At 43.7% G+C, this 15,611-nt stretch overlaps 1 protein-coding gene across 1 annotated transcript in view; it reads right to left on the bottom strand.

Moving 5' to 3' along the window:
• The window catches only part of Acss2 (acyl-CoA synthetase short chain family member 2), a 42,844-nt gene extending 31,953 nt beyond the window's left edge, over positions 1–10,891 (bottom strand). Inside the window, exons 1-2 of the mRNA XM_042694584.1 lie at positions 10,631–10,891; positions 7,034–7,229 (exon numbers count right to left, since the gene is read on the bottom strand). Of these exons, the coding sequence (XP_042550518.1) occupies positions 7,034–7,229; positions 10,631–10,814 (380 nt within the window). The 5' untranslated portion in view covers positions 10,815–10,891. The remainder of the gene's footprint in view (positions 1–7,033; positions 7,230–10,630) is intronic.
• Between the last annotated feature and the right edge of the window lie 4,720 nt (positions 10,892–15,611).

Genomic DNA, 15,611 nt, shown 5'->3' with positions numbered 1-15,611 from the left:
TTTTTCTGCTTATGTGGTGCTGAGGAATCGAACCCAGGGCCTCATGCATGCAAGGCAAGCACTCTACCACTGAGCCACCTTCCCAGCCCTCTAGTGATGTTTTCTGCCTCAATAATTAATTTTTCTTGCCAGTCCTGGGGCTTGAACTCAGGACCTGGGCACTGTCCCTAAGCTTCTTTTGCTCAAGGCTAGCACTCTACCATTTGAGCCACAGTACCACTTCCAGGTTTTTCTGTTTATGTGATACTGAGGAACTGAACCGAAGGCTTCATGCATGCTAGGCAAGCACTCTACCACTAAACTGCATTCCCAGCCAATGAGTAATTAATTCTATGTAATGTGTTACAGGATGAACAGCTCTAAAATCATATATTTCAAGATTATCTCCCTGTTTAAAAATCCCTAAGGCTTTAATAAGTAAATAATACTTAAAACTTTGTGTATGGGATGTTCTTAAAGCCTTATATTCCCAAAAGAGATGAAGTAATATCTAAGGTTCTTCTGACTTTACCCTCTATAATTTTTTTTATCCCACCCTTACTTCAAAACTTTAAGTGCTTGCCAGGCATGAGCATGCCTGTAAAAGTACATTAAACACTTATCTCCAATTAATTAGCAAAAAGCTAGAAGTAGAGATATGGCTCAAATAGAGTGCCAGACATAAGTGAGAAAGCTGAGCGAAGCCAGGGGCCAGTGACTTATTCTACTCAGGAGGCTGAGATCTGATGATCATGGTTTGAAGCCAACCAGAGCAGGAAAGTCTTATCTCCAATAAACTACTCAGAAATAGCTGGAGGTGGCACTGTTGCTCAAGTGGTAGAGTGCTAGCTAGCCTTGAGCACAGATAGGTTCAGAGATGGCATCCAGGCCCTGGACTGGCAAAAAGAAAGTGCGTGTGTGTGTGAGAGAGAGAGAGAGAGAAGGAAGGAAGGAAGGAAGGAAAGAAGGAAAGAAGGGGAAGGAAAGAGCGAAAAAGAAAGAAAGAAAGAAGGAAGGAAGGAAGGAAGAAGGAAGGAAAGCAGACAGGCAAGGCAGGCAGGAAGGAAGGAAGAAAGGAAGGGAGGGAAGCCTAGTGAGTATAAGTTCGAGTCCTTGTATCACACAAATAAAGATTAGACAGATGCTAGATAGATAGATAGATAGATAGATAGATAGCCTTTACTTTGAGTTGGGGATATAGCTCAGAAGAGTACATGTCTAGAATTTACATTTATTTTATAAAATTTAGATTGGCAACCATTTGGGCTCCTGCTAAAATTTACATGAAATTTAAAATGTATGTATCAACCACTGGTATAAAAAGTTGCAGCCACAGCTGGAAAGGTGGCTCAGTGGTAGAGTGCTTGCCTCACATGTATGAGGCCCTGGTTTGACTCCTCAGCACCACATAAGCAGAAAATGCTGGAAGTGGCACTGTGGCTGTAGTGGTAGGGCACTAGCCTTGAGCTGAAGAGCTGAGGGACAGTGCCCAGGCCCAGAGTTCAGGCCCCACGACCAATAAAAAAAAATGCAGCCAATTCAGTTTGTTACTTACATTTCATTTTTTTGGCTGAAAGACTGAAAAGAAAATGACAAGCTGGGTGCTGGTGGCTAACACCTATAATCCTTGCTATTCATGAGGCTGAGATGTTAGGACTGTGGTTCAAAGCCAGTCCAGGCAGAAAAGTCCCCACAAGACTCTTATCTCCAATTAACCACTCAAAAACCAGAAGTGGAGCTGTGGCTCAAAGTGATAGAACACTAGCCTTGAGCAAAAGAACTCAGGAATAGTGCCCAGACCCTGAGTTCAAGCCCCACAATGGAAGGAAGGAAGAAGGGAGGGAGGGAAGGAAGGAAGGAAAATGGCAAGACTAAAGGACTATCCTAGATTGAAAGAGACTAAAAAAGACATAACTATATGTGTGATTTTTTTGTGTGAGTCTTTTTGCTATAAAGACAGTATTAGAATAATTTGAGAGATCAGGAAACAGGCTCAAAAGGATGTTATCACTTACTGAAGATCACAAAGTGATCTACTGACCTTAGGGCTAGGCTTCTTATTATTATTTTAATAAACTCATGATCAAGAGGAAGATTTTAGGTTGGAGGTGTGGCTTAATTGGTAGAGCACCTACCTAGCAAGTGCAAGGCCCTGAGTTCAAGGCCCATTCCTCCAAGCAACAGGAACCAACTCCTTCATTTCTTTCATTCAAAAATCTAAATTTTCCCTTTTTTCTTACCACCTCAATAGAAACCCAGCTTGCCTACTGAAACATCATAACAACACTATAGTTTACAGTAGAACTTTTAAAACACTCCTCCTCTTCAGAAGCAATCACAGGATAATGGAAGACCAAAGCTAAAAGGGAGCTTTCCAGCATGTCTATAGTTCATCTCTCACCATTTCCACAAAGGGAAGGTCCTAAGGGAAGGTCCCTCACCCTCACCCTAAACCACATCTTTAACTTACCCTCACCTTAACCCTAATCCTAACCCTAAACCACACATTAACCCTAACCCTCACACTAACCCTAACCCTACCACTCACCCTAACCCTAACCTTAATCCTCACCCTAACCCTAACCCTCAGCCTAACCTTAACCCTAACCCTCACCCTCACCCTCAGCCTAAGCGTAACCTTAAGCCTAAATCTAACCCTAAACATTTCCCTCACCCTAACCCTAACCCTAACCCTCACCCTCACCCTCACCCTCAGGCTAGCCCTAACCTTAACCCTAATCCTAACCCTAACCCTCATCCTCACCCTCACTCTAACCCTAACCCTAAACCTAACAATAACCCTAAACTTAACCCTAACCCTAACTCTCTCCCTAACCCTCACCCTCACCCTAAACCTCACCCTAACCCTCACCCTAATCCTCACCCTAATCCTCAACCTAACCCTCACCCTAAGCCTCACCTTCCTAAGAGAGGAAGAGAATGGTTTGAAGCTATCTTCTGTCTTATTAGAGTTTTTCTTTACCAAGTAAATTTTCATCTGTTGTATATATTTACCACGTATATATGTAGATTGAAGGCAAAAAATGTCCTTCCCTATTTATACCACTGAAGGTAAACTCTAGAACATGAACCTAGATAATTACCAGAGCCCCTGAATGATAGAAAATATACTCTAGGATTCTGCCATTCCATGTCCTAACAAATATCCTTGTCAGACAGAGGGTCATCTCACATTCTAACCACCTCAACCTCACCTATATAGTCACCCATACCTCCAGTGGGTGTTTCAAATGAGTGTGTATGTGTGTGTGTGTGTGTGTGTGTGTGTGTGTGTGTGTGTGTGTGTGCTGGTACTGGAGCTTAAACTCAGAACTTCATGGTCTCGGGGCTGGCTCTGTGGTAGAGTATTTGCCTCACATGCATGAGACCCTGGGTTTGATTTCTCAGCACCACATAAGCAGAAAAAAGCCAGAAGTGATGCTGTGGCTCAAATGGTAGGGCGCTTGCCTTGAGCTGAAGAGCTGCAGGACAGTGCCCAGGCCCAGAGTTCAGCCCCCACAACCGACAAAAACAAAACAAAAAAAAACTTCATGGTCTCCCTTTTTCATTCAAGGCTGGAGCTCTACCACTTGAGCCATACCTCTATTTCCAGCATTTTGCTGGTTAGATAAGTCTCACAGATTTGTCTGCCCAAGCTGGCTTTGAACAGAGATCCTTAGATCTCAGCCTCCTGAGTAGCTAGGATTACTGGTGAGCTACCAGTGCCTAGCTAAAAGCTCCATTTTAGAAAAAAGGATTGTTATATAGTGGAAGTCTAGGGAAAACAACAATGACTAGCTAAAGTTAAAGGTGGAGGTGGTTGACAGCAATAGGAAATCCAAGGCCAGTAATGGAGGGACTGGACTATGACAAGTTGGGCTTTGCTTTGTTTGTTCATCGTGGGGCTTGAACCCTGGGCTTGGGCTCTGTCCCTGAGCTCTTCAGCTCAAGGCAAGCGCTCTACCGCTTGAGCCACAGTGCCACTTCCGGTTTTCTAGTGGTTTATTGGAGATAAGAGTCTCACGGACTTTCCTGCCCAGGCTGGTTTTGAACCATGATCCTTAGATCTCAGACTCCTGAGTAGCTAGGATTACAGGCATGAGCCACCAGCGCCCGGCTGACAAGTTGGGCTTTGATAACTGGGATCTCTCCTGAAATAACCTAGATGAAGCAGCTAATGTAAATAACCAGAATATCTGCCATCAATACTCTTTCCTCTCATCTCATGAACCCTTTGATTAATTATCCAAAATATCTTACTGATTCCTAGTGTCCTTTAAATTAACCAGCTCCCATTCTTTCAGCTATTTCTAAAACCTTTCAATGTCTCTTTCCAGAATTATCCCAACACTTTGTCATTGATATTTTCTTACACATACATGTATAAATCCCCACTATCCTCTACCTGCCATGCTAGTAGAAAGATTATGAAAGAAAAGTAAGAAGCATGGAAGTGGTGCAGTGGCTTAATTGGTAGAGCGCTTGCCTTGAGCTGAAGAGCTGAGGGACAGCACCCAGGCCCAGAGTTCAAGCCCCATGACTGACAAAAAAAAAAAAGGAAAGAAAGAAGCAAAGTCTTCTTTTGAAGGACAAATTTAACCTTCAAATCAGATGTATGCCTGTGAAAGAGGCACTTCCCCCTAACTTTCTTCCTTTGCTTGCCCAACATCCATACTTGGTTACCTGTGCTGGTTTTGCTTCTCTAAATTACTCCAAATTTTTATCTTTTTATCCCATTCCTACCAGCAGCATTCCAATTCAGGCATGTCTACCCTAAATAATAAATTCTCTATTCTCTGGCCTTACACTCTTATTCCTTAGGTGTCCAAAGTGATCTTATCAACCTGAGACCACATCATTCTCCCGCATAAATCCTTTCATAGACCTCAAAAAGTAGTCATCTCCCATACTTGGACTTCATTCACCATTGAAAATGACCTTGACTCTGGTTTCACTCTCCACATCCAGCCCATGCCAGCAAATTCTGTGTGCTCTTGATTCAAAATAGATCTAGATTTCAACCACTTCTAGCCACCTTCACAACTACTACGTCCTGTGTCATCATCCTCACTTAAATTTCTATACTAGTGTTATGATTAGTCTCTCTGCTTCCACCTTTGCCCTTCTTATAGTTTATTGTCAATTCAAAGGACATATCCTAAATATAAGCCAAATGATTACCATAACTATGCTTAAGATTAGCTATGGTTTCTTATCTCACCATGAATAAAAGCCAAAGTCTTACATGCATGAGCTTTCAATGTTCTACTCAGCATCTGGCTGACTTCTCTGTTACTCTGCCTTTTTCTATCTCACACTGCTTGCATTTAATCAGCTTGCAAGCTAGTCTTTCTTCAAGCACACCAGGCAGCAGCAGACACTTGTTCTTCCATCTTCTGGAACATTTCCCCTCTCCAACCTAATATCTGCAGAATGCATTCCATCAATCCCCTTTAAAATATCTGCCTAAATGTCACCTTCGCTGAGGGTTCTTCCTTTATCAATCACCTCTCTTCATTGGCTTTGGCTTTTCCTTTGCTCTGTATTTTTCAATAGCACTCCTTACTTTGCTTTCTTTGTTTACTGTCTCTTCACCCAAATAGGAGACAGAACTTTCTTTGGTTCAGAGTAGTGCCTAGAGCCAGACATGGTAGAGCACACATATAATACCAGTACTGAAGAGGCAGAGGATGTCAAGTTTAAGGCCAGCCTACATTATACAATAAGACCCTATCTTAAAAAAAAATAAAATAAAACCAGAATAGTGCCTAGCACATAAATTCTCATTATTTGTTGAATTAATAAAACTTCCTTGAATAACTTTTTATTCCAAACAGACTTAATTTTCTTACTGTCCAAATAATCATAATAATAACTGATATTTATTATGTCATCCTATTCAATCTTACTCAGTTGATAACCCCATGACATATAAAAGCTATTTTACGCACATTTGAAATGGGTTTTCTGATCTTTTAGAAGCCTCAGGAGTGAGCTCAAATGTTACCCTGGCGCTCAAGCATAAGTCTTAGAACAGGAAATAAGAGTGTCAACAGACCTAACAGTATATTTCAGAGGCAAAGTGACCCCTAATTCAGCAACAATACTATGCTAACCACTGACATTTCTACAGTGTTTTCTTTTTTTTTTTTTTTTTTTGGGGGGGGTCCGGTTGTGGGGCCTGAACTCTGGGCTTGGGCACTGTCCCTCAGCTCTTCAGCTCAAGGCTAGCACTCTACAACTTGAGTCACAGCGCCACTTCCGGCTTTTTTTTTTTTTTTTTTTGCTTATGTGGTGCTGAGGAATCGAACCCAGAGCCTCATGCATTGCAAGGCAAGCACTCTACCACTGAGCCACCTTCCCAGCCCTCTACAGTGTTTTCTAATTTGATTCTTATTTGATTCTTATGACTATTTTGCAAAGATGTTGAGTTAAAAGGAAGGATAGGGTCATGGTTAAAAGTTTTAGCTCTGTAATTATACTGCTTGGATTTGACTCTTAACCTTACTTCTTGCTAGGGGTTTTATTTTAGATAAATCATTAAACTCAGAATTTCAGTTTTCTAAATGTAAAATGAAATAAATAGTGCTTTTGTAGTTATTGTGAACAAGTGAGATAATATTCAATAATATTTGAGAGCCCCTAAGCATAGTGCCTATGACATAACTAACTCAACAAGGCAATGGAAATAGTGACAAGCACAAAACCTCATTTTCCTCACAAAGCAAGAATGAGAAACAAGCTAGTCTATCCTGTTCTCTTTCATTTACTTGCTGTCTTCCTTCCTCTCCAGCACAAACAGTCTAGAAATCAGGACACAGCTTTAATGTCAACTTTGTCATATACTGGTTATGTCATCTGACATAACCCTTAAGGTATTTTTCCTCTTTAAGACATTAAGTTAATAATACTTTGTTTATTCCACTGGTTTGTTTTAAGTATCACATGAGTTAAGCTGGTTAAACACTTAGCAGGAAATAAGTTGAAGTACATTGTAAAATGTGACAACTCTATATAAATATGAGGCACACCGACTATACATAAATATTTTTACCAGTAAAAAGCAACTTTATCTCCAAGTTTTTTCTCATGGACATTTCGATCCAGCACATTGTAGCAGATATTGGTAGTTGCTCCTTTCATCCACTCAATGAAGATTTTTCCTTTAGTCACATCAAAGTTGTACTGAAGGAATGGGCCAGAGCACGGGTTCTTCCAGTAAAATTCCTTGGCAATGTCTCCCCAAAACTCTGCAAAAACATGCACAGAAATCAGCAAGCTTCTCAGACATATTTATCATTAGATGGCTTACTAGTCTATATACAAGACCAAGTTACCTAATCTTATTACTTGCCACTCCCCCAACAGACAATCCATTCCTTTATGCTGTATCTTAATTCAAAATATTGCTTTTGTCCTCCAAATGTCCATCTACTATTTTGGCATCTATTCACACTATACTATAATGCCTAGTGTGCATAGAGGCATCAGTAATTTTATAGGCAGTCAGTGTAATTTATTTAGTCATTAAATTTTTAGATAAAATACAAGTAAAAGAAGCCTTTCAGGATCATCGCTTTGTTAACTTGTTCACTGTCTTTTAGAAAATACTTAAAAGAATCTCCTACTACTACTTACACAAGTGTTATTGTGTGACAGGTGTTTTCTGTGTGTGTGTGTGAGTGTGTGTGTGTGTATAAGAATCTGGATGTTTCCTTTGCACACATTCTAAGTACTGAAAGTTCAGACCAGAAAAAAAATATATGATCTCCCTGGGATGATCAGGGAATGTATTATGGAATTGACAGGGGAGTTTGGGTAAAAAGAAGGTGAGGAGGAAGCAATGCTGAGGCTCAAGTGGTAGAGCGCTTGCCTTGAGCTGAAGAGCTGAGGGACAGCGCCCAGGCCCAGAGTTCATGCCCCACAACCAACCAAAAAAAAAAACAAAAAAAAAAAGGTGAGGAAATAGGCAAAGGTGAGGAGGTAGGAGGGGACTTTTGTGTATCTAGGATATCAAAGAGAATGGTTTGCCTACAATGAAAGGTGTGGTAGGGAATAGAAGGAGATAAGGATTATTAGGTGGGGTGTGGTTAGATTATCCTGAGGCCTCAAATAAAAGTAGAATTTTAATTAGAAAATCTAGGAAGTTAGGAACTACTAAAAGTTTTTGCATTGTAGCGGGAAAGCAGTGTTTCCAAAATATAAACTTAAAGATGGTTAAATAAGCCAGTAGGAGAGATTGAAGGTTATGGAGGAGAAAAAACAAATTGGGAGACTGTTTCCTCAATTTAAAGTGTCTGTAGGAATGGAAAAAGAGAGAAATCAGAGACATTTTAAAGGAGTATTTGACAGAAGTTGGTGAAAAGCATACTGTGGGGTCTGTGGTGAGCAATGGCATCCATAGTAGTATAGGCAGGTTCTGCAGTCAAGATGTGTTGATTCAAATCCAAATTCCACCACTAACTAACTTAATGACCCTGAACAAGTTAGTTAACCTGTCTAAGCTTCAGTTTCCTTCTCTGAAAATGTGGATTCTAACAGTTCTCACATCAAATCAAACTGGAATTGTGCTTTACAAGCAGTAAGTAATCTGTAAATAGATGAGATACAGATAGATACTTTTAGAGGACAGCCTAATAGAAGAAATTTCCAGTCTGGGATAATGCCAGAAATTAAAAAATTAGGAAGGAAAGCACGTTTGGAAGGAAAACTTGGTGGATCTCATTCACAGTTGTGTTGAATATAGTATACCATCAAGATGTGTGGATACAAATGGTTTCTATAGTCCTATGAAATTTGGGACCAGAGTATAAAAGTGAAATGCTGGGAAAACAGATATATCATGTATGAGTTATTGTGCGGTACTAATATCTAATTTCTGGGAAACAGATAAACTCCTAATGGGAGAAAATACAGAGAGAGAAGTGATAAGAGGTTTTTGAGCACTCAAACTTCAACACTCCTGCAGCAATTAACACCTTACACTGAATTCCATGTTTTCCCTTAGTAACTGCTTTCTGCCATGTTACTGAACAAATCAACACTTATTCAATGTTTACTGTGCACCACTCTATAACACACAATTACCCAGTTTAGTCCTCCTATATCCTATGAAGTATTATCTTACAAATGAATAAAATAAATCTCAGACAGGTTGAAAAATTTGCCTTAAGACCCCACAGTGAATGAGTGGCAGAGGCAAGATTTAAAATTTATGTATTTTGGGCTTGGAGGTATGGCTCAGTTGGAAGAATGCCAGCTAATGAGTAAAAGCATCAGATACCAAGTTTGAGTTCCAGTCACACACACACACACACACACACACACACACATTACATTTTCTTCTAAATTTTTTATCTGTGGCCCATATGTGTGTCCCCCCCCCCCATGACTCCAAGCTGGAGTAGTTTGCCCCTTACCCAATCTGAAGGCAAGGGTAGGGAAGTTTCCAGGCACATTTTTTAAAAGACATGGACGTATATCAGTATCTGAGTTACAATCCCAGACCAAATTAAGTAACAACAACAAAAAATTGACCTTTTAGCAGTCCTATATTGGGTCATTTTATTGAGATTGCTGCTGCTGCTGGTGTGTGTGTGTGTGTGTGTGTGTGTGTGTGTGTGTGTGTGTGTGTGTGTGCTGCGTGTGTGTTTGTGTGTGTGTGTGTGTCGCGCCAGTACTGGAGCTAGAACTCAGGGCCTGAGCTCTGTGCCTTAGCTTTTTTGGTCAGGGCTGGAGATCTACCACCACTTGAGCCAGATTAAGTAACAACAACAAAAAATTGACCTTTTAGCAGTCCTATATTGGGTCATTTTATTGAGATTGCTGCTGCTGCTGGTGTATGTGTGTGTGTGTGTGCTGCTGGTGTGTGTGTGTGTGTGCGCTGCTGGTGTGTGTGTGTGTGTGTGTGCTGCTGGTGTGTGTGTGTGTGTGTGTGTCGCTGGTGTGTGTGTGTGTGTGTCGCGCCAGTACTGGAGCTAGAACTCAGGGCCTGAGCTCTGTGCCTTAGCTTTTTTGGTCAGGGCTGGAGATCTACCACCACTTGAGCCAGAGCTCCACTTCCAACTTTTTGATAGCTAATTGGAGGTAAGAGATTCAGGAACTTTCCTGCCTCGCTGGCTTGGAACCTTGATCTCAGAGTCCTGAGTAGCTAGGATTACAACCCGGAGCAACCGGTGCCCGGTGGGAATCCTGCTAAATTGGAGACCTGGGACCTCAAGAAAGAAGCAGACCCTGCTGAGTCAAACCTCGCAGTTTTGATCAGCTACAGCTCTCAGCGGGTAAAGCCTGAAAGGAAAGCTCTGTTCTCCCAAGGTATCCCCACCACCACCGCGAGCCCCTCGAGGACGCCTCTTCTTCTCACCAACTCCCTGTTCCAGCCTCCTCCAGGCCCCAAGTCCCCTCACAGAAGCCGCTTCTCCTCACGGAAACCACTTATCTTCACAAAACTGCCAGGTCACCAGCGAGGTCCCCAACTTCCAGGGAACCCTCCTCCTGGGAGAAGCCCCTCTGCCTCTCCCGAAGCCCCTCTCCGTTTCCCCCAGCGGCCACCGGTCTGCCCTCACTCTCCCCTCACGGACCCTCAGCTTCCCGGGGAGCCTCCGCTGTCTCCTCAGTGGCGCCCCCATGCCCGCCCGGGGCCCAGCCTCACCCCGCGGTTCCTCCACCGAACGCTGGTGCAGCTCACGGTAGCGCTGCAGCGAGGGGACGTGCGCCGAGCGGCTGACCGTGGGCGGCGGAGACCAACTCCGAGCCCGGCCTCCGGCTCCAGCTTCCTCCCGGCCCCCATTCCCGGCCCCGCTCCCGCTTCGGCCCCGCTCCTCTGGAAGCCCCATCGCCCCAAGCTCCGAGCACCCGCCGCCTTTGCAGAAGCCGCGGCTGCCCAGGCAGGGAAAACAGGCCGACCGTAGAGACCAAGCCTCAGGCGAGGGGCGGGGCCTGTTTGGGGCGGAGCCTGGAAGCCAGTAGCGGGCGGGGCCTATATGGTGTGGGCGGGGTCTGAGTTAGCAAGAGCTAGAGAAGCCGGCGATAGGGCGGAGCTAACTTGCCGGAAGGGGTGTAACCACTGTTAAAGCAGAAGGGGCGGGGCTAGGAGTGACAGGGAGAGGTGGGACCGTGGGCTGACAGGAGAGGGGCGGGGCCAGGCGTGACAGGAGAGGAGGCGGGCCCCAGGAAAGATGGGGAGTAACTGGGCTGGATGTAACAGGAGAGGAGGCGAGGCCGTGGAGTGACCACACTGGGGTCCTGGACAGACAGTTTATGGGTTGGTTTAGGGCGCGGTTTGAGCAGGAAACTGCTGAGCTAATGAGAGCAGTTGGATCAGGCCCATCCTAGAGTCGCCCCGGGGTCTGATTGCCCAATTGTCCCTCGGAGTTTAAAGGTGGGAGGAGTTGCATCCCTCTCAGGTCATCTCCTGGCCCCCAGCAACCCTCCCACTCAGTCCGCCAGAAAAATCCTGCGACCTTGAGAACACAACCAACTACTAACTCGGACCAGCTCCAATTTTCTCATACCTCTGAGGACATTTTTATTGTTTAGCCTCTACAAATCTTCATCCAGATCTAAAGTACAAGTCTCAGTAAGTGAGTGCTCCTCATTGTATAAATGGTAAGCCCAGAAAAGGGGAGTAACTCTCAAGGTCCAGGAGAAAACCAAGGTAGGACCCAGCCTAGGCTCCCTGATTCATGTCTGTTTTATTGTTATTTGTTTGTTTATTTTCATTGGTCATGGGGCTTGAACTCAGGGCTTGGGCACTCAATTTTGGGGCTCAAGGCTAGAGCTCTACAGCTTTGAACCACAGCTTCACTTCCAGTTTTCTGGTGGTTAATTGGAGATAAGAATCTCACAGACTTTCCTGCCTAAGCTGGCTTTGAACCTCCATCCTCAGCCTCCTAAGTAGCTAGGATTACAGGTATGAGCCACCAGTGCCTGCCCCCGGTCTGTTTTTACTTCCATAGCTAAAACAAAGGCTTGTAAAATGGCAAAGTCTATGCAAATATAAAGGATCACTCACACTCACTTCTTTGCCTCTCAGTTTGGTTACTTTACCTAGAGATATAGTCCGTCTACCTCAACTTGAGCTCAATTATCTCTTTATCATTATATCAATTATATCTTTATCTCTTTAGCTCAATTATCTTCCCTTTATCCTATTTATTTATTTTTTCCCTTTATCCTACTTAGAAAGAAAAGAGTACGCTGGACTCTCCTTCTCCAGATTATCTATACTCATCAAGAAGGAACCATCCCACCTGACAATTCAGACTGCTTGTCAAGGCTACAAGTTGTTGTTGTTGGGTCCATTCATGGGGCCTGAACTCTGGGCTTGGGCATTGTCCCTCAACTCTTCAGCTCAAGGCTAGCGTTCTACCACTTGAGCCACAGTGCCACTTCTGGCTTTTTTCTTTTTGCTTATGTGGTGTTGAGGAATTGAACCCAGGGCCTCGGCATGCAAGGCAAGCGCTCTACCACTGAGCCACCTTCCCAGCCCTGTTGTTGTTGTTTTAATATCTAACTCCAGTAGTGAGTCTGAAATCTGAAGCAATCAGTCCTTATCTCCTGATGTCTAACACAGGGCTGTGACTCCATCTAGTCCTGCTTCCCTTTAATTCTCTTCCCTATTCTTTGCCCAGGAGAAAGCCCATCACATTCTAAGCTGAGAGAAACATCCTTATGAACAGACATATGATCCACTACATATTCATGAAGGGAGTGATGGCCCACTGAAGGCATACAAACATGGAGGAGTGGACACAGACTTCAATAAGGAGAAATCAACCACACTAAAAGAACACACATGGACTGGGAACGTAGCTTAGTTGTAGACTGCTTGCCTAGCAAGCATGAAGGCCTTGGTTCAATTCCCCAGTACCACATAAACAGAAAAGGCCAGAAGTAGTGCTCAAGTGATAGAGCACTAGCCTTGAACAAAAAGAAGCTCAGGGAGCCATGGCTCAAGTGGTAGAACACTAGTCATGAGCTGAAGAACTTGGGGACAGTGCCTAGGCCAAGAGTTCAAGCCCCAATTTGGGGCTGGGAAGGTGGCTCAGTGGTAGAGTGCTTGCCTTGCATGCATGAGGCCCTGAGTTTGATTCCTCAACACCACATAAGCAAAAAGAAAAAAAAGCTGGAAGTGGTGCTATGGCTCAAGTGGTAGAGCCCTATCCTTGAGCTGAAGAGCTGAGGGACAGTGCCCAGGCCCAGAGTTCAGGCCTTATGACTGGACCCCCCCCCCCCCAAAAAAAAAAAAGAAGCTCAGGGACAGTGGCTAGGCTCTGAGTTCAAGCCTGAGGACTGGCAAAAAAAATTTTTAATTAAAAAATGAAACATATATTTCACTTACAGGTATATGGACTTAGAGCTGTGCTAATGGTAGAGTACTTGCCTAGCATGCATGAAGCCCTGGGTTTGATTCCTCAGTGACACATAAACAGAAAAGGCCAGAAGTGGTGCTGTGGCTCAAGTGCTAGAGCACTAGCTTTGAGCAAAAGAAACTCAGAAACATTGCCTAGGCCCTGAGTTCAGGCCACAGGACTGACAAAAAAAAAAAAGTTATTTGGACTCCACTACAGAAGTATGTAATTTGTATGTAACTTGCTAGAGATACTCAGATCTCTGAGCCCTGCTAATAGGACATAAACGGTATTGAAGGGCACTGACCCTATTGGAGGGACATAGATTTCCCCCCCAGGAAATACAGAAATACAGAGAATACAGACTTTAAGAAATCTAGATCTGAGCCAGGTGCTGGTGGCTCATGCCTATAATCCTAGCTACTTAGGAGGCTGAGATCTGAGGATCACGGTTCAAAGCCAGCCTGGGCAGGAAAATCCATGAGACTCTTATCACCAATAAACCACTAGAAAACCAGAAGTGGTGCTGTGGCTCAAGTGGTAGAGCACTGGTCTTGAGCTGAAGAATGCACGGACAGTGCCCAAGCCCAGAGTTCAAGCACCATGACCAAAAACAGAAGAAAAAGAAAAACAGAAAAAGAAATCTAGATCCGGACTGGAAAGGTGGCTCAGTGGTAGAGTGCTTGCTTTGCATGCATGAGGCTCTGGGTTCAAGCCCTCAGCACCATATAAACGGAAAAAGCTGGAAGTGTTGCTGTGGCTCAAGTGGGAGAGCACTAGCCTTCATCTGAAGAGCTGAGGGACAGCGCCCAGGCCCAGAGTCCAAGCCCCATGACCAACAAAAAAAAAATCTAGATCTATTGCCAGGTATTGTGGCTCATGCCTGTAATCCTAGCTACACAGGAGGCTGAGAACTGAGAATCTTGGTTCAAAGCCAGCCCCAGAAAAGTCCATGAGACTCATCTTCAATTAACCACCAGAAAACCAGAAGTGGCAATATGGCTCAAATGGTAGAACACTCACTTGCGTTGAGCTGAAGAGCTCAGCGACAGATCTGGGGCCAAGAGTTCAAGCCCCATGCCCGACAAAAAAAAGAAAAAGAAAAAATGAAATCTAGATCTCAAAAGTACTCAAACTATACTTACACTGAGTAAATAGACATCATTGTAGGAGTACAGACCCCTTTAGGGCAGCATAATAGGCCGTACAAATCTCATAGAGAAGATAAACTCTTTGTAGGAAAAAAGGCTTGTGCAATTCTAACTATGACCTAAAGATAATCATCATCCCTTCTCACCCTCACCATAGCCCTGAGAAGCCCGCTCTGTCCTCTCCCAAGTCTTTTTCCTACAGCTGTTCTCCACCTATTGCAGCCCTCTCCTGTCAACATATGGTACTGCAACTATTGTTCCCATAGGAAATGCTAAAGCCATTTGGATTCTCTCTGAACCTGGGATTGAGGAAAGAAGGTCCTCTCTGAATCTGGGATTGGGGAGAAAAATGGAATGCCATTTAAAGGCTTCATTAGACCCTGCCCCCCTTGGCTGTGTAATTGAAATTTTGACCAGAAACCGCATAAGGGAAGAAACCTCTCCCATACTCAGAGATGGGAAAAAGTAACACAAGTTTTAGTGTGGTTGGAATTCCTGAGAGGATTGGATGGATTTGGAAGAGGTGAAAATCTGCAAGATTAAGATGATGATGATGATGACGACGACGACGACGGCGACAGCGATAATGTCATTTAATGAGTAGGTACCAAATCCTGCATGAAACATTATCTATAACTATTTCACTTTCTCTAACATGGATCCTGTTATTTTTGCACTTTGTGGAGGAGGAAACAGGCCTTCAATGTATTTAAGAGTCTTACCCAACATCACACAGTTTCTGAACAGTAGTACTAGGATGAAATCAAGACACCTAGTTCACAGATACAGTCTTACTCCCATTGCTCCTGCTGAGGGTCAAACTTAGGACCTCACACATTCTAGGTAATAGCCCCATCTCTAGTCCCCATTCTTACCCTTCGTTCTTCCAGGCCCACTTCCTCCTGCCCTTTCACACCTCCATTATTTTTTTCTTCTTCTCAGAACTGCAACAAAACCTCTTAAAATGATGGTAAATATTCATATTCCAGAGACCTCATTCCAGACTATAGAGTCATAATATATGGAGTGGAATCTGAGAATTTGCTTTCAATGATCCTTAAAATATGCTAAAGTTTAGGGATCACTCTGCTATGCTGATGGATTGGGGGAGTGGCTGGGCTCCCGAAGG

The sequence above is a fragment of the Dipodomys spectabilis genome, unplaced genomic scaffold (genome assembly GCF_019054845.1).
Source record: "Dipodomys spectabilis isolate Male_0828 unplaced genomic scaffold, ASM1905484v1 ptg000175l, whole genome shotgun sequence".
In the NCBI taxonomy this organism is placed as follows: Eukaryota; Metazoa; Chordata; class Mammalia; order Rodentia; family Heteromyidae; genus Dipodomys; species Dipodomys spectabilis.
Note: the sequence above shows the minus strand (reverse complement) of the source record. Positions and strands in the feature narration are given on the sequence as shown.